This window comes from Petaurus breviceps, unplaced genomic scaffold (assembly GCF_028583685.1).
Source record: "Petaurus breviceps papuanus isolate PSGF00001 unplaced genomic scaffold, PetGlider_PUasm1.0 67, whole genome shotgun sequence".
NCBI lineage: Eukaryota > Metazoa > Chordata > Mammalia > Diprotodontia > Petauridae > Petaurus > Petaurus breviceps.
In genome coordinates this window covers 224,738-250,643 of record NW_027186446.1, presented here as the reverse complement: position 1 = coordinate 250,643, position 25,906 = coordinate 224,738, and the positions used below count along the sequence as shown (strand labels likewise).

The window sequence follows — 25,906 nt, the reverse complement described above, 5'->3', positions numbered from 1 at the left end:
AAGCCAGGTCTTCAGACACCAGATCCAATACTCTTTCCTCTACATCAACACTTTAAATGATTGGCTTGCAAGCTCTTCAAGGACAATACTTATGCCCTTCTTAAAACTTTTTATTTTCAAGACCTAGCATAGGAGTTCATATGCTAATCCTTTAGTGTTTGCTGAATTGAATTGCTTTATTAATTTGACTAGTTATTATGCATCCACTGTATGTAGTATGCAACGCTATAGGGTACAGAAGATACATAAATTAGGTTAAGTCTTAGTCGGTCCCTCCCTCCTCCTACTCTGCCTCCCCTGAAGGATACAGCTTAGTGGGAGAATTGAGCTGAATGGTAAAGGGACTTATCCAACCTGGACAGAAGAACCAACAATATTCCCCCAAAGTGTACCATCTTGAGAATACATATATCACATGTTCACCTTCTGAGAAATGGAGGAAATGTTCTAGTCAGAATTAAAGGCTCTTCCCATTTCTCCTTCTAGGAAAAAGTTAATTTCCCCCTCTTCCCTTAATGTTCACATTCAGCACATACCTTATCCAAAAGGCATAAATTCATAGTTTGCTTTCAAAAAGCAGAGGCATTCAGAAGGAGCTAATTATTTTTATTTGGAGAGTGATAATACCCCAAAAGTTGCATGCATAATTTCTTTAAGTTTTTCCTATCTCTATTAAATGCCTCTGGCCCATCCAGCTTTTTTTGCCTCTCCTTCCTCTCCATTCCTACAAATGTCATTTTTTTTTAATGGCAGTTCATCTCAGGTAGTAGAAAATCATAAATCCCAGCTGAGTCCAAGCACTGTTCTCTAAAGGTTGATTGAACCATTTTGGCATCAATATACACTGTTTTGTACAAGGTTGAGCTTCTCCCTCTTTATTTCCATTTTTTGAGTGCTTAGTTGGAATCTCAGTGTGATGCTGTGATTGCCATCAGATGCTGAATGGGGTGAGGAGGTGGGAAGAGGTAATAACAAAAGCAACAGCATTCTTGTAGTGATTTAAGATTTGTAAAGCATTTTAAAAATATTAGCTCATTTTACCCTCATGACAACCCTGCGAAGTAGGTACTATTAAAATACCTCCATTTTATAGATGAAAAAATGGAGGCAGACCAAGGTGAAGTGGTCCAGCATCACACAGCTAGTAAGGCAGGATTTAAACTAAGGTCTTGCTGACTGAAGGCCAGTGCTCTATCCACTACAACTCCTAGCTGCCCAGCAATGGATGACTTCCTCCAGGGACAGTAACATTAAGAACCATCAGAAAGCAGGAGTCATTGTCATGCTAAGATTAGTCGTGGTGAAACTTGGCATAGAAATTGCCCTTTGCTCCAAAGAATCTTTGCACTGTTCCAGCCTTGGTCTGCGAAGCAAAAAAGGAAGTGTTGTTAGTTTTTTGGCCAAAGCAGTATTCCCCTGGTCTAGTATATTAAAATGAGGTAAAATCTACTTTTTTTTTGTGGTTGTTGTGGTTGTCTCAAAATACTCTCTATTTACTTTTCACACATTACTCCACTATCCATGAACCTGTAAATTGGTCCAACTATTCTGGAAAATAATTTTCAACTACATTCGAAAAGTTTTTAAATACCCTTTGATACACTTCTAAGCATATAACCTGAGAAAAGATCCCATAAATATAAAAACATTTCTAGTACCACTTTTTGCAATTAGAAGAAACTAAAACCAAAGAAAGAAATCAACAAATTGTGCTACATGAAAATAATTTTAAGTAATTGCATCTTTAAAAATATCAAATATGAGGAATTCAGAGAAATTTGGTTAGACTTACACAGACTATCAAAGGGCAAATTAAGTAGAGCCAAGAGAACAATGAACAAAATGACCACAACAAAAAGAAAACAAAGAAAGGTATCAGAACTTGGATCAATACCATAACTAATTTTTACTCGAGGATTAAGGGTAAAACAATATTTCTGTATCCTTAGCAGAAGTGATGAAAAATAGATATGAAATGAAGGAACTGTTGTCAAACATGGTTCAAAGTGTTCGTTTATTTATATTTTAATACAAGGGGAAATTCTATTGGTGGGTTTACCTAAATAAATTATATTAAATGTAAATAATTTGGCAGAGAGGGCACTAGAAATTGGGGGATCAGGCAAGAAAGGAATTCTATGAAATGGAGGTAAAGAGGGAATACATCCCAGGTATAGGAATGGTCAATGAAAAACCATGAAAAAGGGAGATGGATATTTTGCGGAACAGTGTAGTTTGGATGGATCACATAGTATGGAAGAAGTGTTTCATTCCTTGTATGTTCATTCCCAATGCCTAGTACAACCTGCAACGTGCCTATTTCATTAACCATTTATTGTATGATTGGGAAGTGACAGCAGTGTAAAAGAACCAGTAAATCATATTTTCCCCAAAGGAAAATCAGTTTGACAGTTGGAGAATAACTTGGAGAAACAGAAAAGATTGTGAAAAAAGGATCATTATGAAGATGTGTAATGGTGCAAGTAGCTGGTGTCTTGGGAATGAAGGGAATGAGAGAACACTGGATCTGCAGTCATTAGTCCTGGGTTCAAATCTAATATTTGTGACCTTGGACAAGTCACAACCTAGCTGTGCCTAACATTCCTTATCTGTAAAAATGCACTAGTTGGTCTGAGCAATCTTCCAGTTTTCAAGTTGACTTTCTTTATAGAGATCTGACATCACTCCCTATTCCAGAGGTTCCCTAAATTCTTCTGGCATAAAATATAAACTGTTCAGCTGTACAACCTATCTTACCAGTCTCATTGTATCTCCTAATCCTGCACTGCACCCACCTAAATTTGCCTTCTCATACATATTGTATCTCCTGTCTCCATTCCCTTGGACTTATCATCCCTGATGCCTAGAATGCACCACTCCCCACCTTCACCTAATAATAGAATTTCCACCTTCCTCCAAGCATCTCACGTACCACCTATGTGAATCCTGGGATGCCCCCACCAGCTGTTATTGCGTTCCTTCCAAACTACTTTGCATTTAACTACTTTCTTATATTCTCTATACATTTTTTATGTCCTTATCTCATGCAGAACATAAGCTCAGCTAGGGATTGTTTCATGCTTTCTAGTTTTATCCCCAGCACCTAGCACTTAGTAGGAGCTTATTATATATGAGTACTTATATATACACACACGCACACACAAAACACCCACCGGCGTTTAATGTTCAGTGACCAAAATATAAAAGTCTCAATAAAGTTGTTTTGGGTGGGATGGTTTTGTTTAGTTTAGGAACTTGGCAGCTGTGCACAATGGCTTGGAGAAGTAAAACCCAATGAAGCAGTCCATTTTAGCAGGATGTTGCAATGGTCCAGGTGGCGGACAATGATGGCCCTAACTATAGTGGGTAGCACTTGAGTAAAGCCGATACAAGCAACATAGGATAAGACTCGGCAACTGAGTAAGAACCTGACAGACTACAAGAATAATAATGCCCTGAAATACGGAAATTGAGAGGAGTGGGAAGACGATAATTACTTTTTGGACATGTTGAGTTCACAATACATACTTACAGGACGTCCAGCCAAAAATGTAGAAATAGTTCATGGCACAAAACTGGAGGTCTAGACAGAGATGAGAGCCTTGAATATTTCAAAAGTCACCTCCACTCCACCCCAATATTCGTTGATTTTTAGGAAAGGGGTGGTGGCTGAACTGTGACCATACTCCTAAGAAAGTCAAATGTTACCCATTATCTATGGTAAAATCATTCCCAGGATTTGGATAATCTGATAAAGACCTCACTAATAAATTGTTACTTAGAAAGGGGGCTTTGAAAATTTTAAAAATTGATTTTCAGGGGCCACCAGGTGGCTCAGCGAGTAAGAGCACCAGCTCCAGTGTCGGGATGACCTGGGGATCAAATCCGGGCTCAGATACTTAGCACCACACCCAGAAATAACTGGCCGTGTAACCTTGAGCAAGTTACTTAACCCCAATTGCTTATTTTAAAAAAAATTTTGATTTTCCATTTTTAAATGAAAATATAAAATTTTGGAAACTTTATAGGTCTTGCTCTTCAAAATCCAAACCTTTAAAATCATTTATAGTAATAGAATTCCTAATGGCCTACATGAGGAGTCCATAGAAAACTGATGGAGACTCCATTGATATCAAATTTTTTCATCTGATTAACTGCAAGGAATGAGAGGCTAATACTATGCAAACTATTTTGATGCAAATAAAACTTCTTCCCATCCAGCCAACACTTAATTACGAGTCTATCATACAACTTTTTTTAGGAAGCTGATATCCAAAGAATAAATGCATTCACATGAAAACCCCATTTAAGAATTTAAGCACTTTAAAGGCTTTTACTAAAACATGACTAGATCACAATGAATATTATTGCTACTTAAGTCATTAACACAACTTCCTATCCCCCCCCAAATATATAAGTATATATATATATATATATATATATATATATTCAAGGTTTTTCCATTTGGAAATGCACAGGTGTCCTATTTGTAAACGTATTTGTTCAGAGCATGTCAAATTGAACGATGAAAAACTAAGTGTGAAGAGAGCCTAGATTTTAAAATAAATAAATGTCATGTAGTAGGCTAATAGTGTAAAAGAGCTCCTTCTAACAGTCTTGGCACAGTGTCCAGGCACGGTCGGTTCTCTGCTGGGGGCGGTTTTCTTGGCTGTGAAGGCAGATCATGGCCTCTGTCATTCATGGGGAGTAGTTCTGTCCAACTGTCTCTTTCCGACAACTTTATCATCAATCTCTTTATTAACAGCTCCACTGCAGACAGAAAACGCAAACAAGGACCAATTCTCATGCCAGATTTCTGGAAATCACATAGCACCAGGCACCATACAGTGCGAAAGTTTGTAAGGAGGGTGTTGTGCCAGGAAAAACACAGCATCCATAAGAAATAAAGCAAAAAGTTGGGGACTTTCAAGTAATTGTTTTATAATAATCAGATCCATTTTCTCATGCCTAAGGTCTTTATTTAAGAGTGCTCTGAATTTCCACTAATTCTGAAGGGTAGGAGGAAATTAATTTTGAAGACTGCTTAACTTGGCTTCATCGTGCACTTCCATTTGAAAAGTTGCATTAGTCAGAGGTATGGGGTCTAATATACCATTCATCATTAATAAATAATTCACTGTTTTATAAAAAAAAAATTTAAATGCCTCAGGAACAAAATCTTAATACCCAAAGAAGCACAGACTACTGAGGTGATTGTCTTCGATGGGTTTTTTTTTAATCTACAAATAGGGTGAGATCAATGAAAAATCATTAAATAATGAAAAACATAAAATTACCCATTTCTAGCAAACTCTGAAAATTTCATTAGACCAATACAACCAAAAACAACAAAACCAAAGCTTGCAAAAATATAAGGCAGGGGGTGGGGGGGACACTAGATCTTTTAGAGCAATGGTGTCAAAATTCACATCTACCACCACATAATTGACTTAGAATTCTATGTCGCATTTCATTTTTATTCATTTTGTTAAACATTTTCCAATTAACATTTTTATCTATTTCAGGCAGTACTCCAGGAGTTTTATGGGCTGAATAGTTGACATCTCTGTTTTACAGAACTCTCAAGAACTAGTGACATACCAGACATGTTAAAAGTTAAGAAAATAAAATCATACACCTACAAATTCAATGTGTTATAACACAGAGAGCATGAACTCTTGAGTCGGAAGACTTGGATTCAAATCCTGGCACTGACACTTACAACATCTGACATTGGTCAACCTGTAATTTCTGAGTCTTCTATAAAATGAGTGCATTACTACTTACCACTAACCCCTTCAGGAATAGGGAAAAAGGTGCTATAGAAATGGATATTCCTATTATTTGACACAACTTAAGATGAAAAGTGATTCAAATGAGACTATTAAAGAACAATGTCTTTAATGACCTTTCTCATCTGAATGTTTCCTATCCTTTAGACAACCAAAAATAACTTAAAAATAGGGCAGATTTTGTCCAGGGCTTCTTTTCCCTTCTACTCTGCTTCCCATTTACATCTATGAAGACAATTATAGGGGTAGCTAGGTGGCACAGTTGAGTAAGAGTGATGGCCCTGGAGTTAGGAGGACCTGGGATCGGTTCCGGCCTCAGATATTTAACACCCACACAAAAAAAACTGGCCATGTAACCTTGGGGCAAATTTGATTTTACAAACTTATAAGAATTAAATATTTAATATTTTAAGAATTAAATATAAATCTTTATTCAAAAATTAATTAGGACAGTACTAAAAATGAACTTATCTTTTTTACAAAATTAAACATTAAGTACTGGTATATATCAAATTATGCTGTTTCAAATCTGTGGCTGGTTAGTTCAGACAGCTAAAGCATGGTACTGTGCTAGCTAATGAAACCATGCTTAAAAGTAGTTCTTACATGGGCCTATTAGTTCCCACCTGTTTCCAGACCACATACTGCATTCCTAAAATGGGCACCAGGCAAATGTGTAAGGATCTGTGTCAATTCATCAACAATTCAAATTCTCCTCATTAATTAACTCCCTCCCCACACCAACCAACTTAAAAGTTCCTGCCCTGACAATACCAATCTAGAAGAACAACACTATGATTAAATTTAAAAAGTATAAAAAAGAATATTTTCATAAAAAGTGTATCCTCATAAAAGCTAGGTCAAAAAAAGTTTATTCATCATTGAATGCAAATCTCTTGCCATATTACTAAAATTTAAAGATCCTCCCAATAAAATGGGCAGATCATCTTCTCAACTAGGTACTTAATAAATGCTTACTGAATTGAATACCACTTAAATTTATTCTTAAGTAGTTTAAAAGCTAACATTTCAACTAGTAACTGTTTTGAATCTGCGTATCTCAAACTGTACTTTGTGACTTTTGTAGATATAATTTTCAACTGTCTAAAATAGCTTTATGCTTTTTGTGGAACAAGTCTTTAAGGATAATTAAAGCAGAAAGTGTAATAATTAGTACTTCATCTTTCCACATGGACATGGAGGCCTTTGAAATGTGAACTTGAGCGTTCTCTCTATCCCATTCTTTCAAGAGAAAGCTTGTGAATTGGAAAGGAATGAAAAAAGAAAGGTACTTAAAATTCCATCACTTTGAACATAATACTAGTATGGTTTGCTCAGCTGCAGTGATGTCTCCAGAATGATGAGACAAAAGTATGTCTCATAGGGAGGGGGAAAAATAAAAACAAGTTGAAATGCCATTCAAAGTTCATGAAATTGTTTCTAAAATGAAAAACAACTCCAACCGTATAGTGAGAAATGGTCATGCCAGCTCTCAATTATTTAATGCCAATCTGGGTATTAATTTGAAAAGAACTTTAGTCTGATAATTATCCAATAAGCTATGGCTAAAATATTGAATCAGCAAATATTTGAGGCAGCGATCCTGCAGAATTAAGCAGACCATTTGCCTCTATGTAATTGAAGTTCATGATTCTAATCAAAAACCCTCATTATTTCATTTCCTAGGTTCAAACCTGAGTTAAGATAGCACCCTATTTTTAGTTACATCTTAGGAAAGTATTGTAACTAAACAGGAGAGGGAAAAATTGGTGGGGGAAAAGGGAAGGGAAATGGAAAACCCCGAAAAATACAATTCAAGCTAACAGGCAACTAATTTTCCTCATACTGTTCGTTTTTATTAAGAGTAAAATAAGCAAAAGTATATGCAAAGGAATGTTCAATGCCTTTTTAAGTAAACAGTTTATCTTTTTGTTTAAATGAAGCATTTAAGTGCTCTAACGGTTTAGATTTCCAGGGCTTGTTCTACAAGTTTGTATATTTAGTGATTTATCCTTTCATATGACAATTACTACTTGGAGCTGCTGATCATTTATTGCCACCTTGAGTGCAGCCAGAATTAATGCTACGAAGAACTCTAAACATTTTTCTGTGTGGAGAGAAAAACAAAGGTTTTAATTAGAAAGGTGCAAAACTATATCCTAGAATACACCCTGTTCCACATAACACATAATTTTCCATTATTTTAAGAGTATAATACTAAACCGATAAAAAGATAAGTGCCAGTTTACTGAAATTAATAGGTATAGTATTTTTAAAAATCTCTACCCCATAAGTACAAGTCAATTTGGAAGACAGATAATGGCAAGACTAATTCTGTACAGGCTTACAAAAGAAGTGGTTACAATCAATTTAATATACTGGTTGAGATTAAACTACAAAGAGCACAAAAATAAAGTTTGTTTCAATTACAATTACTTTTGCCCTTTAACCATGTGTTACATATACTTAGCTTAAGTGACTTCTAATTTCTAAATTTGCAATTTGAATATTCAAGTGCTTTTTTACTTATAATAAAGGCTTCTGTGCAATACTCAATCCTTAAAAAAAAAAAAACCCAGAACAAGCAGCCTAGGACATCTTTAGATGAATTAACAAAACACTAACAAAAGTACATCCTTCCCCCTTACCCAAAAGAACTTAAGTGTGCAATGCTAAATGATTTGGTGTCTTGTAAAGAAGAGAAAGTATGCCTCTCTAACTAGTTTTCAATAATGAATAATAAATGCTGTACTCTGCTGGTTGCTTCTGTCTATAAGCTTTAAAAAAATGCAGAAATCACTGCTGAAAATAAAGCAACAGTGCCACCTGCTGACATCAAGAAAAAATCAACAGTGCTAACTCAAAAAATCATGAGTATTTAAAATGAAGCCAGTCACTACAAATACTGGCTGAATAACGCTTTTGTAATGGGTTATTTTAAAGTGAAATTTCCCAATTAACTACACTCTTCATTGACATGTAGGCAGCAGAATAGTCGAAAACAAATACCTGATGAGTAATGTAAGATATCAATTAAGACAGATTTACTTTAACAACCCTATTTTCCCAGGCATAACAAAATCACTAAAGGACTACAGCTATCATAGAACATCTAACATGTTAAAAATCAGCAAATATAAATTCTTTCATGTAATGTTGTGTTTTATGTACCACTACAAATCTTATACTAGTGTAAACAATTAAGCAATTAAGTAAAAATTTAATATAAAATGAAGAGAAAAAAGTAATTTAAGTCAGTCAAAAGAAATCAGGCAACTGTGGGATTGTGCTGTTTTTTATTGTGTTTTCAATGGAGAAATACATCATCTGTTTACAAAATAGCTCTTGAAAAATACAAGGAGTACAGATACTATAAAACAAAGCAAACTCCAGTCATGAGACACTACATACATCATGCGAAAGCAACAGTCTGATCTCCAGATTATGAAAACTAGAATTAAAAAGTCACTATACAGAAAAATTCCAAGTTTCCGGCTTGGAAAAACTTGGGTGCAGTTACATGAAACGTTTAATAAACTGAATTTTATTTTCCCCAATGTGTAAACAAAATGACAAGACTAAATTTGTGCCTGGCAATTTCGATCTAAACTCCATAGCTACACAAAATACACAGACACCTTGTACGCTTCAACTGTTAGTATAATCATCTTTTTCATAGGTGGTAGAAAGGGAGGGCAAGGTGGCTGCACAGGGCAGAAGATAAGGGAAATAGAAATATTGTATACTAGACATCTTAAAGAAATGGTGAAAAGAAAGCCTCAATTACTGCATAGCCTAAGGGGAAAAAGAAACTACACTCCAACTTTATAAAATTAATTTAGAAGGACAGTGGAAGAGTGTAAGTAATTGCAGTTTAACATGAAAAATGCACATGTAATAAGATGGAGCACAATGGGGGATTCATAAAACATGCTAATCAGAAAATATGGGAAGGTGTTTGTTGGTTTTGCTTTTTTTTTTCCCCCCAGATTAAGAATAAGTAACTAAGTTTAAGTTTGCTATCTACATCTGGTATCCCTCACATTTTCTAGATACTGGTATTCTGTTGCAATCAGGAAGGACTTTTAAAATTCCTTTCAAAGAAAGGAGCTCTTAAGTCTTTTTGATAGGACTGAAGAATAAAACAAAAAGGAGTAAAGAGAGCTGACTAGATGTCAAGTGCTTGCTAGAAATGATTTTTTTTAAGTATGCTTTTTTTTTCTATCTAAAATTTAATGGCGATTTTTGGTGAGCCATCTAAAAATAAAAATTAATTTTTAAATTCTTGGAGAAAATAGCTTTGCCTTTATGTTCAAAATTTGAAATGTTTTACTTGGCTGCAGCAGGAAATCTATGGAGTGTACATACAAAATTTTTTATGTTAGTGATCAAATGGCCATCCCAAGAGATGTTATGCTTTACAGGCACCACTTAGTCACCCAAAAGTTTGAAGCATATAAGACCAAAATTTGGTGTTTTGTGCCATGTGGCCACAGGGTGTTTTGTTTCACATCATGGCTTAAGTAAATACTGGCATTAATTTTTGATGAAATTATTCCTATTGTGTGCATACAAACTGAAAAAAAGGAACAAAAGCTGTTTTCAAAGAGAAAAGACTGAAGGCAAGGGAGAAGAATACAGAGCTTTGTTAGCTCAAAGGAAAAAATATTTGCTTGTTTGATCGCTGATTTGTATGCACTATAAAACTTTATAAATAAAACCAATACACTACTTCTTAATTATGTCCCATTCAAAACCAACTATTTCCCAGTTATTTTTCTAATTTGTCATATACCCCAAGATTTAAACATTTCGTTTTTCAAGGGTTATGGCTACTTCAATGGGACTGAATTAGATGTACCCTTATCATTTGTCTCAAGTACAATAGTATAACCACTGTACAATATCATCCAAATTTTAGAATGATGAAGAAACTTCAGGAAAAAATAAAAATGCATCAAGCTCAAGATCTAAAAATTAGTTCTACGTTCTAATAAAAAATACATAAAAGTGCATCATCAATATAAGGAATTCTTATGCCAGTTTGTATTGCAAATTTTTCAAACAATGCATCAAACAAATCCAATCAGATGTTAAATATGGATACAAATATAACTTGAGGTTTTTTCCTCCTTTTTTTTTCTTTTAAAGGCAGTAATCCTTTGAAATAGTTAATGCAACTGTTGCTAACACATTACTAATAGTACTCCTGGCTTCACATACTAACCTGGACTTCCGATCAAGTGCTGATTAGCCCAGTAAGGGAGGTTCACCAAATAAACCTAAATCCATTTTTCAGTCATGTCTAGTCTTGCACCCTCCATTCTCCTTTTTAGCATTAGAAGACAACAGGTTGAGTTGGCAGATATTGTTTTATGGACCCCTGAGGTTGTTTTTACCGGTTCAATCTCAGTTTTATTGAATTCTTGATAACAGGAATAGGATTTGCAGGGAGAGCAGGGATATCTGAAAGGTCTGTACTGGATGTTTTCTGAGAAAGAAGGTGAAAATAACAACATTGTTGAAAGCTTTGTAACTTTTCAATGTAACTATCAATTTTTCACTTACTATAAGTTGGATGAATGCTGGCTCATCATGGTAAGAATGTTTTATAAACCCAATACAGGTATTCAAATTGCTAGTTGAATAATCATAATAGGAGTAATAAACATGCAAAAATTAAATGTGGACATATCTGGAATATATGTAGAATTTAAACAATTATGCAAAATGTGAACAATTTAATATGAACACCTTAAGCAATGTGAAGTTGACTTCAAAGGAGCATCAAGCTCAAAAAAGAAAGCCTCACACCAAGTTGAATCACCAAATGTAATCGGAGCTTCCTAGAGCTTCCTTTTAGGGGTATGTGAAGATTCATTTCAACACTCATGGCTCATATTATAAATCATACATGACAACCTGAATGCTTGTTTCCTAATCTTGTTCAAGTTTCAGAGAAGTTTTGTTTTTTTCCCTTCCCATCAATGATTTTCAAAAGTGACTTTAAATCACTATAGATTTATATTTGTTAGTAAAAATGCAGGATTCCTCAGTAGATGTGTTCTGAAACTTCACAAAAAATAAAAATACTATTTACTAACAAATATTGTTTCAGACTAATTTAGGGCTTCCTTGGTGAACATAGTAATAAATTTTAAAAAACTTTAAAAAGTCACACAATCAAATATTACTTCTTACCTATGAAAATACCACAAAGATATACATATACTCATATCTTCTTTAATATTTCTCTAATCTTCTTCTTTAATATTTCTCTAATATTTCATGACTAATTAGAATATTTCCTTAGTTGTAATATTATGGTAATTGAGGATATGTTAGTCATGACTGAGCTAAGAAAAATCTTAGGATAAGTTCGCATAAGAATCATAAGAAAAATTTCTAAAGCAAAGTAACTGATTTATTTCCCCTCATATGCATTTTATTTTTCTCTATGTTTAAAATATTTAATGATAAGGCATTTGGGAGGAAAATAAAGGCAATACAAGAATAATGAATAATGATACATACATGCTGTCTCCTATAATAGACTATACACTGCTTGAGAGGAAAGAACACTTCTATTTTTGTCTTTGTATCTCCAGAACATAGCACAGTGCTTCGACATGTATTAAGTGCTTAATGAATGCTTGCTGACTGATTATAGAATTTAACAAGAGTGAGCACTGATCAGGTTATACTGATTTGCTTTTTGAAGGGTTTGTCAAATTTACTGAAATTAAACTGCATACCTCTTGTGCAAATGAACAGAAATGTACTTTTATGTGAAGCAAGAAAGTGATATTTTTATGCAATACTTGAAAACTGAGTTACTAAGGTTTTAATTTTCACATGTCCACCAGACTTAAAATTTCAGAAAAATACTTCCTTTGTAGTAAAGAGTAAGCTGGATATCTTAGTGCTGTTTCTAATTCAAAAGAATTCAAGTTAAAAAGTAATCATTTAAAAAGAAAAAATCAAGAATTCACCAAACATACAAGGAAATGCTATTATTGGAGAGCACAGTAAAATGTTTAAAGATAATTATTTGCATGCTACAGGAGTTATACTTTTTACTTCACCCATTGTAATCACAAACAAAAACTGTACCAATTCATTTTTACTAGAGCATACATTTTCCTTTCTTATTTTTGTATGTGTATATTTCCATTCTGTACACGTCTTTTATTTGAAAGTAAACATACAAGGATCCAAGAGTACCTCTGCTACAAAGCATTAAAATGAATACAGCGAAATACTACTTGGTCAAGGAAAAATACTTAGGTTAACTAGCAACAAAAGTGGATATCAGGTACAAATTACAAGTCAAACATTCAAAATTACAAAGAATTACATATTTCAAATAAAATTTTAATCTTATCCTTTGTCCTGTAATCCAAATTTTATATATCACAATGTGAATATGGCAAGTGAAGATTAAAATGATACTTCTTGCAATATCAAGTAATTACCATTAAAGAAATTAGTCAGCATCTTTAAACACTAAAAAAGAAAGGTTTGGCCAGATTTGGTCCCTTAATTGTCTTCAGCCTGCACAAAAAACTCGTATTAGTTGAATAAATCACTTTCACAAAACTGATTTCAAAACATTTAATTTCATAAGCACTGTTATTATTCCTGAAGCCTTACTCATCTTAGGAACATTTATAAAAAACCCAACTCTACTTGCTTTAGTACCTGAGCAGCCAACAGAGGAGCCGCTGTCTGAAGAGTTTCAGATTGAGTTGTACTTGTTTCTGTATCAAGTTGTTCCTAAAGAGGGGAGGGGGGAGTTGTTAATTTTTAAATGAGAGTATCACTGGATTTCTGTACTTTAATAAAGAGCACCATAAACTAGGTAGGTTGGAATCCTGCCTAGGATTCCAACAAGGAGAGATTTAAAAAAAAAAAAAAAAAGACTTAAGTTAAATATAATTAATACAATCAAGGCTTTTCTTAAAAGCTATTTTTTGTGACTCAAAATACTCCATTTATTATGTTATTTACTACGGCAGCAAAATATCTTAAGATCTTCAATGACCCTCCAACTTGATGTGATTCAATCAGGCAATGAAATAATTCACTCTATAAATCAGTACTGGAATATTATAAATGAGTACTGAGATAATAATCAGCAGAACAGAAAATATATGTAAAGCATTCTAGGTGAGAAAGGGGGGAGGGAAAATCTTCCAATGACTTTTGTAGGATTTACAAAGAAGTTCAAAATGAGCAGTTGGTTAAAGAAATTAGAGCAAAACCATATGCTATGTACAGGGAAAAGTTAAGCAGTTTTTCAGCAAGTGTTCCGTAAAACTGGCATTTTCTTTAACTCCCATAATAAAGTGCTAGCAACAGAAATGAAGGAAAAAACTGTTATTCAGTGTCAATAGAACAATAGATTTCACAGCCTTCGAGTTTTACTACTAAATCTTAATTATTTGTAATGTACTGCAATATAGCAACAGAAATGCACAAAGACACGAACATTTCCATCTCAGCGGCAAACCCCAGACCATGTTTTCACTGGGCTAAAAGGAACTTTTACTTTGGTTACAAAAAGAAAAAGAAAAAAAAAGGAAAGTTAATTTCAGAGGATGGAAAATGGAATGAAACCCTGTCATCTAAGCAAGAAGATATGTATTCTAGCTCTGTGAAGAGTTTGGGTAGCACTATTTTACACACAGAGTAAAATAGCATACCTTGGTTTCCTGTTTATCATGTTCAATCAAATCAAGACAGTTGGCATCTTCACTTGTCTCATCCTGCTATTTAAAAAACACAGAAAAGAAAAAGGAAAAAAGCTTCAATGACAAAAATAGAACAAGTCTAGAATAATTTATCAACTTATGCTTTAGCTTCTAAAAACTACTTAATGAAGTGTTTCAAATGACTTAAGATGTGAATCCTTATTTAAAAGAAATCATTATACTGTTTCTAAAAGCAATTTCCAAAAAATTCTCTATCAACAGGAATTAAATGTATAGTTGCTGGTACAAAAAAATTGGAGAAAAGCCACATCTACTTTATGTGAATATTCCAGTTGCACAAAAATATAGCTGCAAAAATAAATATCCATAAATAATCCATCTTTGATCAAAGAGGCAAAGTAGTAAAAGTTAGCTAAACTTTATAACAAAACACAACAAATATAAAAAACTTCTTTCTTCTAATCAATCCTAGATGACTTAGACCCACCTTTTAAGGAAAAAAAAAATCAATGAACTATTTTTTTCTGGCTTATTTATGGAATAAACCTAAAACTCAACCAATAAACATAACAACCTGGGAAAAATTTCATCAAGCAAGTCTAAATGTGAAATTTATTCCTCTCTTCAAGGACATCAAACTGTTATGCATTAGAGAAATGTGTCATTGTAATAGCATACTCAATAGTTGTAAATTATTATGTAAAACTATAAATATTATAAAGGTTTTTAAAAATGCAGGTGACTAGATTCTTGTGTAACACTGAACAAGGATCTTTCTGATTCCATTCCCTTCTTCTCCAACTCTCCAGCCCCAGATTTGAACTGGGTTTTTTCCCCCAAGAAAGAGTAGCTTTAGGCTTAATTTAGATGCCATTCTCTTCCATCAAAAAAGCATGCCATAAACCATCACAATTTTACAATCATGAACAAATTCTAAGGAAAAGCTTTAAAAAAAAAAAAAGACAGGAAAAATGGTTTAAACCAAAGTAGAAGACCTTTAAAGTGAATGTAAAGATCTTACAAATCAAAATATAGTTGCAATAAAGAGACAGAATATATAAAAAGTAAAAAAAGAAATCAGGGGTGGAGTCAAGATGGCGGAGTAGAAGCAAAACCCCCCTCTGCTGCTCCGGCTTCCACCTTCCCCAATCCATGTAAAAAGGGGACTCTAAACAAAGGAGCTGCAGAACCCACAAAATGACAGAGAGAAGCTAACCTCCCACTGAGGACAGCCCAGCAGGCCAGCAGGAATCAGCCAGCCAGTGCTCTGGGAGCCAAGCCCAGGCCTCATGTCACCAAGGCTTTAGCCCCAGGGTGGGCCTGAGCAGCCTTGGGCCGGAGGGACTCCAGATCAGCAGCAGCTGTGGCCATTTCCAGATTTTTCAACACATAGATGCAAAAGACAAAGTGAGAGGTCAGTGCAGTCTGGACTTTGGGACCCACTAAAGTGGGTATGCATGGTTTTTACCCCCGGGGAGAGAAGCCGCTCAGACACTTGCACAGCCAGCCAGCGCCATGTGGCAGCTTCAGCTCCTGGACTGCAGAGTGTAGGGGGACCAAGCACCAGTCTGAAGGGGTAATCGCTCTTGCTTTAACCTTCTTGGATCTGGATTGCAGTCTAGGGTGGAGGTCCTGGGGTATGTGTCCAGCTTGTCAGAACATTTGGAGGCCTCAGAGAGGGCACCCATCTAATACCTCCAGCAGCTGAGAAAACCCCAGCGTTTGGGAAGAAAGCTCCCCTGACTGGTGGCAGAGTCCCACTGTGGCAAAAAGCGCAGGGGTCAAGTGACTGAGGGGCGACATGACCAGGCAAAGGAAACAAAGCAGACAGAAGATTCCAACATTAGACTCCTATTTTGGGAAAAAAAAGGAGCAAAGCATGGAACAGAAGGAAGACAGTGAAGTCAGAACTCCTGCACCAAAAGCTTCAAAGGAAAACACGAGCTGGTTACAGGCCATAGAGGACCTTAAGAAGCAGATAAGAGAAGTGGAGGAAAAATTGGGAAGAGAAATAAGAACGATGCAAGAAAATTACGAAATGAAAGTCAACAGCCTGACTCAGGAAAATTACACCTTAAAAAATAGACTAACTCAAATGGCAAAAAGAGGCTTAAAAAAGCAATGAGGAGAAAAATGCCCTAAAAAGCCAAATTTGCCAGATGGAAAAAGAATCTAAAAAGCTCAATGAAGAGAATCATTGCTTCAGAATTAGACTGGAGCAAATGGAAGCTAATGACTTTATGAGAAATCAAGATGCTGTTAAACAGATCCAAACATGAAAGAATAGAAGGAAATGTGAAAAACCACCGACCTGGAAAAGAGATCCAGGAGAGACAATTTAAAAATTATTGGACTACCTGAAAGCCATGATCAAAGTAAGAACCTAGAAATCATCCTCCGGGAAGTTCTCAAAGAAAACTGCCCTGATGTTTTAGAACCAGAGGGCAAAACAGAGGTTGAAAGAATCCACTTATCACCTCCTGAAAAAGATCCCAAAAAGAAAACTCCTAGGAAACAAAATCAGGATAACCCAGGATCTGGCAGCTTCTACACTGAGGGATCGAAGGGCTTGGAATATGATACTCCGGAGGGCAAAGGAGCTGGGATTAAAACCCAGAGTCACCTACCCAGCAAAACTGAGTATCATGATTCAGGGGAAAATATGGTCATTCAGTGGAATAGAGGACTTTCAAGCATTCTTGCTGAAAAAAACCAGAGTTGAATAGAAAATTTGACATTCATATACAAGAAGCAAGAGATGCATGAGAAGGTAAATAGGGAAAAGAAATCATAAGGAACTTATCAAAGTTGAACTATTAACATTCCTACATGGAAAAACAATAATTGTAACTTATGAAACTTTTCTCAGTAGTTGAAGGGAATACAAATATATATGTATATATATATATATATATATTATGTCTATATGAGGGATGAGCATATGAATACATATGTGAATTGTGTATACATGTTTACAGGTATTATAAATATTATATATTTATATATACAGGTATATATATTTATATATAACAGGTATATTATAAATAGAGGGCACAGGACCAATTTAACAGGAAGGGATGATACTTAAAAGGTGAAATTAAGAGGTGAGAGAGGAATATAATGAGAGGAGATGGGAAGAGACAGAATGGGGTAAACTATCTCATATAGAAGAGGCAAGGGAAAATGGTTACAATGGAGGGGAAGAACAGGAAGGTAAAAGGGAATGGGTCAACCTTACTCTCATTGAATTTGGCTTGAGGAGGGAATGAAATACACACTAAATAGGGTATCTCACCCTACAAGAGAGTAGGGGGGATGATGGAAGGAAAGGCAGGCTGGGGGGGAGGGAAGTTGGAAGCACCCACTTTTGAAAAGGGACAGGATCAAAGTAGAGAATAGAACAAGTGGGAGGTGGGATAGGAGGGAGGGAAAATGTAGTCAGTCTTTTACAATATATCTACTATGTTATTGTTTTGCATTAGCCACACATGTACAACCTATACTGAACTGCTTATCTTCCCAGTAAGGGTGGGTGACAAGGGAGGAAGGGAATGAATCTGGAATTCAAAGTTTTAAAACCTAATGTTTAAATACACACACACACATTTTATTATTATTATTAATACTATTTTATATGTAATTGGGAAATAAAATATACAGGCACTGGGGCATAGAGATCCAATGGAAAAGTTGAAATGGGTATGGGAGAGAGCAGACTGGAGGAGGGGATATCCTGTGGGACTGCTATTTTGGAGTGGTGGGTAGGGGAAAAACGGGGAGAAAATTTGTAACTCAAAATCTGGCGGAAATGAATGATGTAAATCATAAGTTAACAAAGCATTTGGAAAATGAAAAAAAAAATCTAAATTCAGAGGAACTGAGTTCAAATCCAGATTCTAATACATACTAATTGTGCAACCTTGTATAAGTCACTAACTTACATGGGCCTCAGTATCTTCACTGAGTTGGCTGGAATAAATGAATAAAGAATTAACTTCCTTTCAGCTCTAATTAGCATTAGAAGGGAATCTATATATTATCTAGTCTACCACCCTTAGGTTTATAGGTGTGAAAATGAGCCCCAGAGAAAGTAAAGTGATTTAACCAATATCACGCAAATAATAAAGCACAATGATGGGATATAAGTTTAGATTTTCAACCTACAAATACATTTTCTTTTTAATAAATCACCCTTTTGGGGTAGGGAGGAAAGGGGGGCAGCACGGTGCTCCCTAGAATTTGGTAGTCTCCTAAATTAACTTCTCATTTATTAGTGATTGCTTAAACAGGACAAGATGCCTGAACTATACTACATCTTTAAAAATACTATGGGGTAATACTTAAATTTTCTGACTAGCCAGAAATGGATTCAGAAGCTGAGATAGGTACTTTTTCTTTCAAACGTCCCACAACAAAGAAAACAGTACTACATAAGTCAGGGATATAGACGAGAATTACTATTCTAACTGAATTTCTGGTTATCATAATAGAGCTACTAGAAAAAATTAAAGGCAAAGATGTAAAACAGACAGATGCTTCTTCATGTTTCCTTCCAGCTATTGTTTTATAAAACTTGCAACTGCTGCTCCTTTTGTCAGTTAAATGTGCACTGAGTGCCTACACAAAATACTCTGACAGAATACAAAATCTCTTTTTTGTCATGGCAAACTGAAAAGCACTGTCCACCTCAGAAGCTAACTATCAAAAAAGTGACCAACATGAAATTTACTGAGTAAAAGGTATTCAGCACTACGCTAAACACTGAACACTGAAGGCCAAAGAGCTAAATGAAAAGCAGTTTTGTCCTTTAATAGTTTATAGTTTACTTGGGGACACAAGACATCAAAGCAAGACCATGTAATTTGTAAATTACACAATACAGACTAAGTATTAGAATTCAGATTTGAATGTCCTAGTGTTACATTTATCTTATTTATATCTTACCAGACTATAACTCCCATTCCCTGGCTACTACTCCCCAATGAAGAGTAGATCTTCCCAATTAAAATGTAAACTCTTTGAGGGCATGGACAGTATTTGTATTTCTAATGCTTAGTACTAGAGTAAGTGAATATTAAATACTTTTCTTCATTCATTCGTGGTCAATGAGGACTACTATCAGGGAAGAGGTTTCAAGAAAGAATAGATAGAAAGATGGTGAGGTCATAGATCTAGAGCTGGAAGAAACCTCAGAGGGCTTCTAGAACAATTTCCTCATTTCATAAATAAGAAAGTCAAAGATCAGGAAAGCTACATGACTTACCCACGATCGCAAAGGTAATAAGAATCAGAGGTGGTATTTGAGCCCATGTCCTCTGATTTCACAGCCTTTTTTATCTCCACTGTACCACACAATATGCCGTAACCTCAGAATATTCCACATGTAACAACTATAAAAAGGCCTGATCATCTAAACTTTTTTGCCCTCACTAAAATTAACTTTACTACTTTATGTTGTAGTAGCTACTACGACACAAATAGTAACCATACTTGAACCATAATTTCCAAGGGATTCATAAAAATATTGATGATGAATAATTTGACTTTAAAAATATAAATTACCTCTTCTGTTTTGGTTTTCTTGGGACTCTCTTCTTTATGAGGTGAAGATGTCCTTTTGACTCCTATGATAGGATTAGGTACTTTTGTTACTGTGTTTCCTGAAGGTCTTGGTGGTTGGTTTACCAGACGTGTTGAGGAAACAACTCTGGACACCGTAGGCTTTGGTGGTGGAGAAATGGCTGGCTGTGTGGCAGTTTGAGGAATGCTTTCACTTGAAGTACCTACAGTGGAAATAAAAACATATCAAACAACAATAAAGTCAGAGATCCCACATAAATATTTCTTCCATGCCTAGTTAGTAATACAATAATTTTTTTTCCCAAAACACTACAACCATAAGCTATTTAAAATCACAAAAGTTATAATATCGCACCTTGATATTGTATGCAAATTGAGTTTCCTTACCCCCTGAGCTTTCACTGGAATTTACTTGTGGCACAGAAACCTCAGTTGCCTGGATGTTGGTCACAGATGCTGCTGTTACAGCTGGAGCAGGACTGTTTCTGCTAATGCACAAAAAGTAGCATAAGAAAAGTCAATATATATGCACAAGCTACTTTTCAATGTGGAACCCATAACCTCTGATCACACTTTATATACAAGCTTTGGCTTGATTCCGTTAACAAAGATGAACTCACCTCAAAAAAAAACAAAACAAAACGTGATTTTAAAAAAGCTCATAAACTACCTTAATGTTCTTAAACTGAAATCTGGGAATGTGAAAAAATTATGCTTTTCAATTATTAAAACTCTTTACATGTATATATGGCACAATTCAAAAGACTTATTGACCCATGTGGACAACCTTAACCCCACTTTCTTTGCATCCCCCCTCCAGTATTTAAAGAATTTTGCAGTAAGGACCTTGTTTCTCATGTCATTTGTATTCTCTCCCATAGAGCCTTTTAGTATCTAGGGAGTCATATCTACTCTTCAGTGATTAGTACATGAATAAACTACTATCTTTTCTTGTCTTACCCCTGAGAGCTGCCAGAACTATTCAATGGACTGGTCTTCATAGCACTGGTAGGAGAAGGCACAGACATGCTGTTGTCACTATCCATAGACAAGTCTAGGCTGCTATCATTCAGAGCTGTCAATCGAACTTCTGATGAATGCTGCAACCAATGACACAATGAATCACATATCTCTATTTTATAAAAGATATTGAGAGATGATTAATAAATGGCATTTCAAACATACTTATGAATTAAGTTTGTCAAAATCACCGAAGTGCCATTTTGATAAACTTTTGAAATAATTTTTTGATATAATGTGAAAAATCACAAAATTCATGATAAAAAACAGTACTTAAAACTTCCAGGATTTAATGATAATATATATATATATATATAAACAATTGCATTCAAAAACACAGAAAGGATTTGTGATTTCCACATCATGAACAATTCCAGGTAAATCCTAATAAAGTCCTGTCTTGACAGGTTAAGTGATTTAATCAGTCACATGACTAATAAGTCCCTAGAGCAGTATTTTAACTCAGGTCCTTTTCATAGTTATCATTTTCCTAAATACTTAAGTTGCTCTACTGGTTGCTACAACAGAATATACTGGAAAGAATAAGAGTAAGAAATAAACTATCAATTAATAAAACTATAGACAAGAGGAATCCTGGAATTAAAGCCAGAACTTCAGACATTAACTGTGTTGTTCTGAACAGAAATGATGCAATAGGATGGATACTTGAAGATACTTTTTTTTTCTTTCTTATAATGGCAACAATTGAGTCCTCCATACCTTCTTATCTCTCTTCTCCCTTATAACTAATAGCTTATATTTTTTTAAAAGGCTTGTTAGGGTTAAGGATATGCCCTTTGCATGTAGAAAGTTAACTTCCAGTGAACTTGACTGGTCCTTTAACTTGACTATACTCTTAAAGAGCTATTGTTATAAATTGATTAATGCTGGTCTTAACATAAAAAACTAACCAAAAAAAGGTAAATGCATAAGCTTCAAAATTAGTAAACTACTAGAGTAGAAATAAGGAACTGAACTCATTTTCTAAAAATAAAGGATATGAGTACATGATACATGTGACTATATTTATGTGTATATACATACACACATACAAATACATAAACATTCTGATGTTGATTGATTTAACCTATTAAATATGCATTTGTATATTATATACATATGTATTTAGCTTTAAACACAAATTTTGTAAATATCCAAATATATTTATCATGGTTTTTGTATATCAACTATACTAACATGTAATAATTCATTTCATAAGAAGCAGTATTTTTGTTTACACATAAGGAAAATTAAACCCTTGGGATAATAGTAAATAAGCATTCAGTTTCAACATTTTATGTTTTATTGCTATTTGATGATTTCCTTGAATTAAAAAACTCATCAGTTTAAAAGACTTGTCAATAACTTATTGTTTACACAGATTAATATCAAACAACATTTAGCTATGGTATATATATATGTGTGTGTATATATATACATATATATAAAAAATTAAATCCACATACTTTAAAAGTTTTTACATGGCAGAAAATTTTTTAATTGTATTTCAATGTCTTACTATAATTTTCATACTGACACCAATATGTGTCAAATAATTAAGCTGCTCAAAAACCAATATTCAAATATCACTTCCTCTTAGATTTGTATAATTTGGAAAGAAATAAAGCAGAAATGGCTATAATAAATTCTGACTGAACAGAACACATGTATAAAGTATATCTTCCTGAAGCAGGAATGTACACCAAGTTTATTACTGCAATACAACTTAAAAGATTTAAAAATTCTTATGACCCATTTCATCTACTATACACCCCTATTATCTTTGTTAACTGAGAATGCTATGTTAAATATTTAATAAAAATGTTCCTTTAATGCTTATTAGTTATTTCTAAATTTACCTTTTTCTTTTTCTGAAGTACATGATTAGGTAAGAGTTGATGAAGTTGCCTTCTTTTTACATGCATTGCAGCGATTTTCATATCCATCTCAAACATCTTGCTGTTTATTGCTTGCCTATAAACTACAATTAGAAGATTATGGTAATTTTTAAATATTTTTAAGAAAAGCATTTATTCAACCTGAAGTAAACTATCCTATAATTTTGTTTCTTCCTTGTACTCTTTTCCCTTTAACATACCTTTTCTAACCTGATATCATAACTTACCTAAGGTATATAGGTAAGTACTTTGGGTATCAAGAAACTGGCACTATCTAGCTGAATGGAGTAAAAAGAAATGGAATTAAATTTGAGTTAGAATAATTGGGTTAATGCTGTCCTAAGCAGTGTGATTACAATAAAATTCCCTGCCACCATCTGAGCCTCAGTTTCCTCAAGCATAAAATGGATTTAGAAATCAACACCTCCACAACAAGATTATTGTGAAGAAAACACTGAGGAGCATAAAGCATTATAAAAAAAAAACAGATACAGAATTCAACCAAATAAGGAAATTTTATTAATTTCCCTTACTTGAAATCCCTCATAAAGGTTCCAATAACTATTAGGTTTTATCAAAGCCAATGTTATTTGGTGAAGAGAATTACCTATCATGCATGGTGTAAACTGTCAATTTCACTAATATTTCTGTATTTGACACAGACATGCTCTGTCAGGGCACTGCTAATTCATATATTTAAGATCCTAGATACGAAGACCCTAACTGTGATTGAAATGCTACGAAGAAGTATATTTTGTAATGGATAACAACTTTTAAAAATCTCATTCTCAAATAAACAAAAAATCATGGAAGGAATCTTTATAAAGCCGGGTAAAAAAGATTTTCTTTTGATTCTGAAGCCTCAAGATGGGGATATATTTATCACGACATATTTCAATTCAAATTTTTCATGTGATTTTTAAATCCCAATGAGAAAAATACACCTTTATATTTCCTTCATAAGACACCCAAGTTAATATCTTGAGAGGCATCTCATAATAGTTTTGTGGTACAACTTTCAGTTAAGAGTACAAGCATTACCATATATTACAGTATTACATGGGGAGGAGGGGCACACCAATTAAGGGGAGATCAAGGTACAAAGAATGCAGAAGTCGTAATTATTAATTACTCACTAATAAATACAGATTAAAATTCTAATCCCTTCATAGCCAACTACTACTCATCACTTTTCCACATGTCTTAGAACTATACTAACAAATACTTAACTACATTTTCTATTGCTATGTAAAATAAACTATTTCTAATGCAATTTAAGGATTCAACTCAAACTTTAAAAAAAAAGAATAAAAACATTAAATGCTAATCAATTTATCCCAATGTAAAAAGTAGTCTTGTGTTGAAAGGTTAATATTCCCTCAAAGACAACTCTTAACATAACAGAAACAGAAATAGTTAAAAGTAACTACCCCAATTTATATATCCATGTAACTCCCTCAAAGCCTAAAAGTTTTCCAGGAATACTGGCACCTAACATCTGTTGAATGAAAGAAACATTCGCTAAATAAAGACATCTTATTGAGGGTTAAAGACATAAGATTTAGAGAAGGAAATTACTTCAAATATTGGGGGAAAAAAAAGCTAAATAAACCATTAAAGCATTCTGTCATTGCAGATCGTATCAACCAACAATCATTTATTAAGTTCCTACTATGTGTAAGGCACTATACTACATTGTAAGGATAGAAATACAAAATATAATAATCTCTACTCTTGAAGATTATTTATATTATATTCTAAAGGAAAAGCCTGTAAATATATATATATATATATATATATATGAACATTTAGAGAACACAAAGACAACAAATACAAAGTAATTAGGGAGAGTTCTAGCAGTTAAGTTGAGGAAGGACTTCATTTACACAAAAGATTCTTAAATGTTTTTGTTTCAGAGATCCCTTTGACAATCTATTAAAACCTATGAACCTCTGCTAAAGTACATTAAAATAAGAGGGTGGAGCCAAGATGGCAGAGTAAAAAAAAATAAAGTACATAAAACAAGATTACAAAAGAAAACAATTAAATTGAAATCATAATCAAAATTTTGTTTTAAAGCTCACAGATCCAAGGTTAAGCATCAACTATCTCCTGTCTTGAAGGCAGAGAAGGATTCTATGAAGCAGAGGAAATGTAGAAAATACATTCCAAGAATACAGGACAGTCAGGTGCCAAATGTATGAAGAGGCACATGTGAGGAACAGAAAGAAAGTCAGTATGGCTAGACCGCACTAGGTAAAAAGGTAATATACAAGTAATATGCAATGAGACTGAAAAGATGTATTGGGGATAGGCTGTAATGGACTTTAAATGTCAAATAGGAGAGTATATTTTATCCTAAAAACAATAGGAAACTGCTGGAATTAACTGAGTGAGGGACTCACATGGTCAGAAGTGCATGAGGAAAATCACTTGGCCAGCAATGTGGAGAATGGAATGCAATGAAGAAAAGACCCAAAGCTGGGAGATCAATTAGGAGACTAATACAAAATCTAGGCAAAAGGTGAAAAAGGCTACTACTAAAATGGTAGCTGATTGAAGCAAGAAAAAAGGATAGCTGCAAAAAGAATTCTGGCAGGAACTGCAGCAAATGATATGTAGAGTAAAAGTAAGGAGTTCAGGATCACATTAAGAATTTAAGCTGGGGGGGGGGGGGAGCCTATAGCCAAGGCCACGTGCGGCCCTCTAGGTCCTCAAGTGTGGCCTCTGGACTGAGTCCAAGTTTTACAGAACAAATCGTTTCATTAAGGAGATTAGTTCTGTGAAGTTTAGATTCAGTCAAAGGGCTGTACTTGAAGACCCAGAAGGCTACATGTGGCCTTGAGGCCAAGAGGCCCTTAAGTGAATCAAAGAACAGTAGGTCCCTCGACAGAAACAGGAA

The 25,906-nt window shown here is 34.3% G+C and overlaps 1 protein-coding gene across 6 annotated transcripts in view; it reads right to left on the bottom strand.

Annotated features, from left to right (window-relative positions):
- Nucleotides 1-9,071: 9,071 nt before the first annotated feature.
- The window catches only part of LOC138173917 (poly(A) polymerase alpha), a 77,088-nt gene continuing 60,253 nt past the window's right edge, over nt 9,072-25,906 (bottom strand). Inside the window, exons 16-22 of one of the 6 annotated variants that reach the window (XM_069103970.1) lie at nt 22,966-23,087; nt 21,047-21,186; nt 20,474-20,571; nt 20,069-20,289; nt 14,498-14,560; nt 13,494-13,568; nt 9,072-11,283 (exon numbers count right to left, since the gene is read on the bottom strand). In XM_069103970.1, the coding sequence (XP_068960071.1) occupies nt 11,188-11,283; nt 13,494-13,568; nt 14,498-14,560; nt 20,069-20,289; nt 20,474-20,571; nt 21,047-21,186; nt 22,966-23,087 (815 nt within the window). In that variant the 3' untranslated portion in view covers nt 9,072-11,187. Of the gene's footprint in view, nt 11,284-13,493; nt 13,569-14,497; nt 14,564-20,068; nt 20,290-20,473; nt 20,575-21,046; nt 21,187-22,965; nt 23,088-25,906 lie in introns of all 6 variants that reach the window. The other 5 variants (XM_069103967.1, XM_069103968.1, XM_069103969.1 and 2 more) reach the window with 5 other exon arrangements.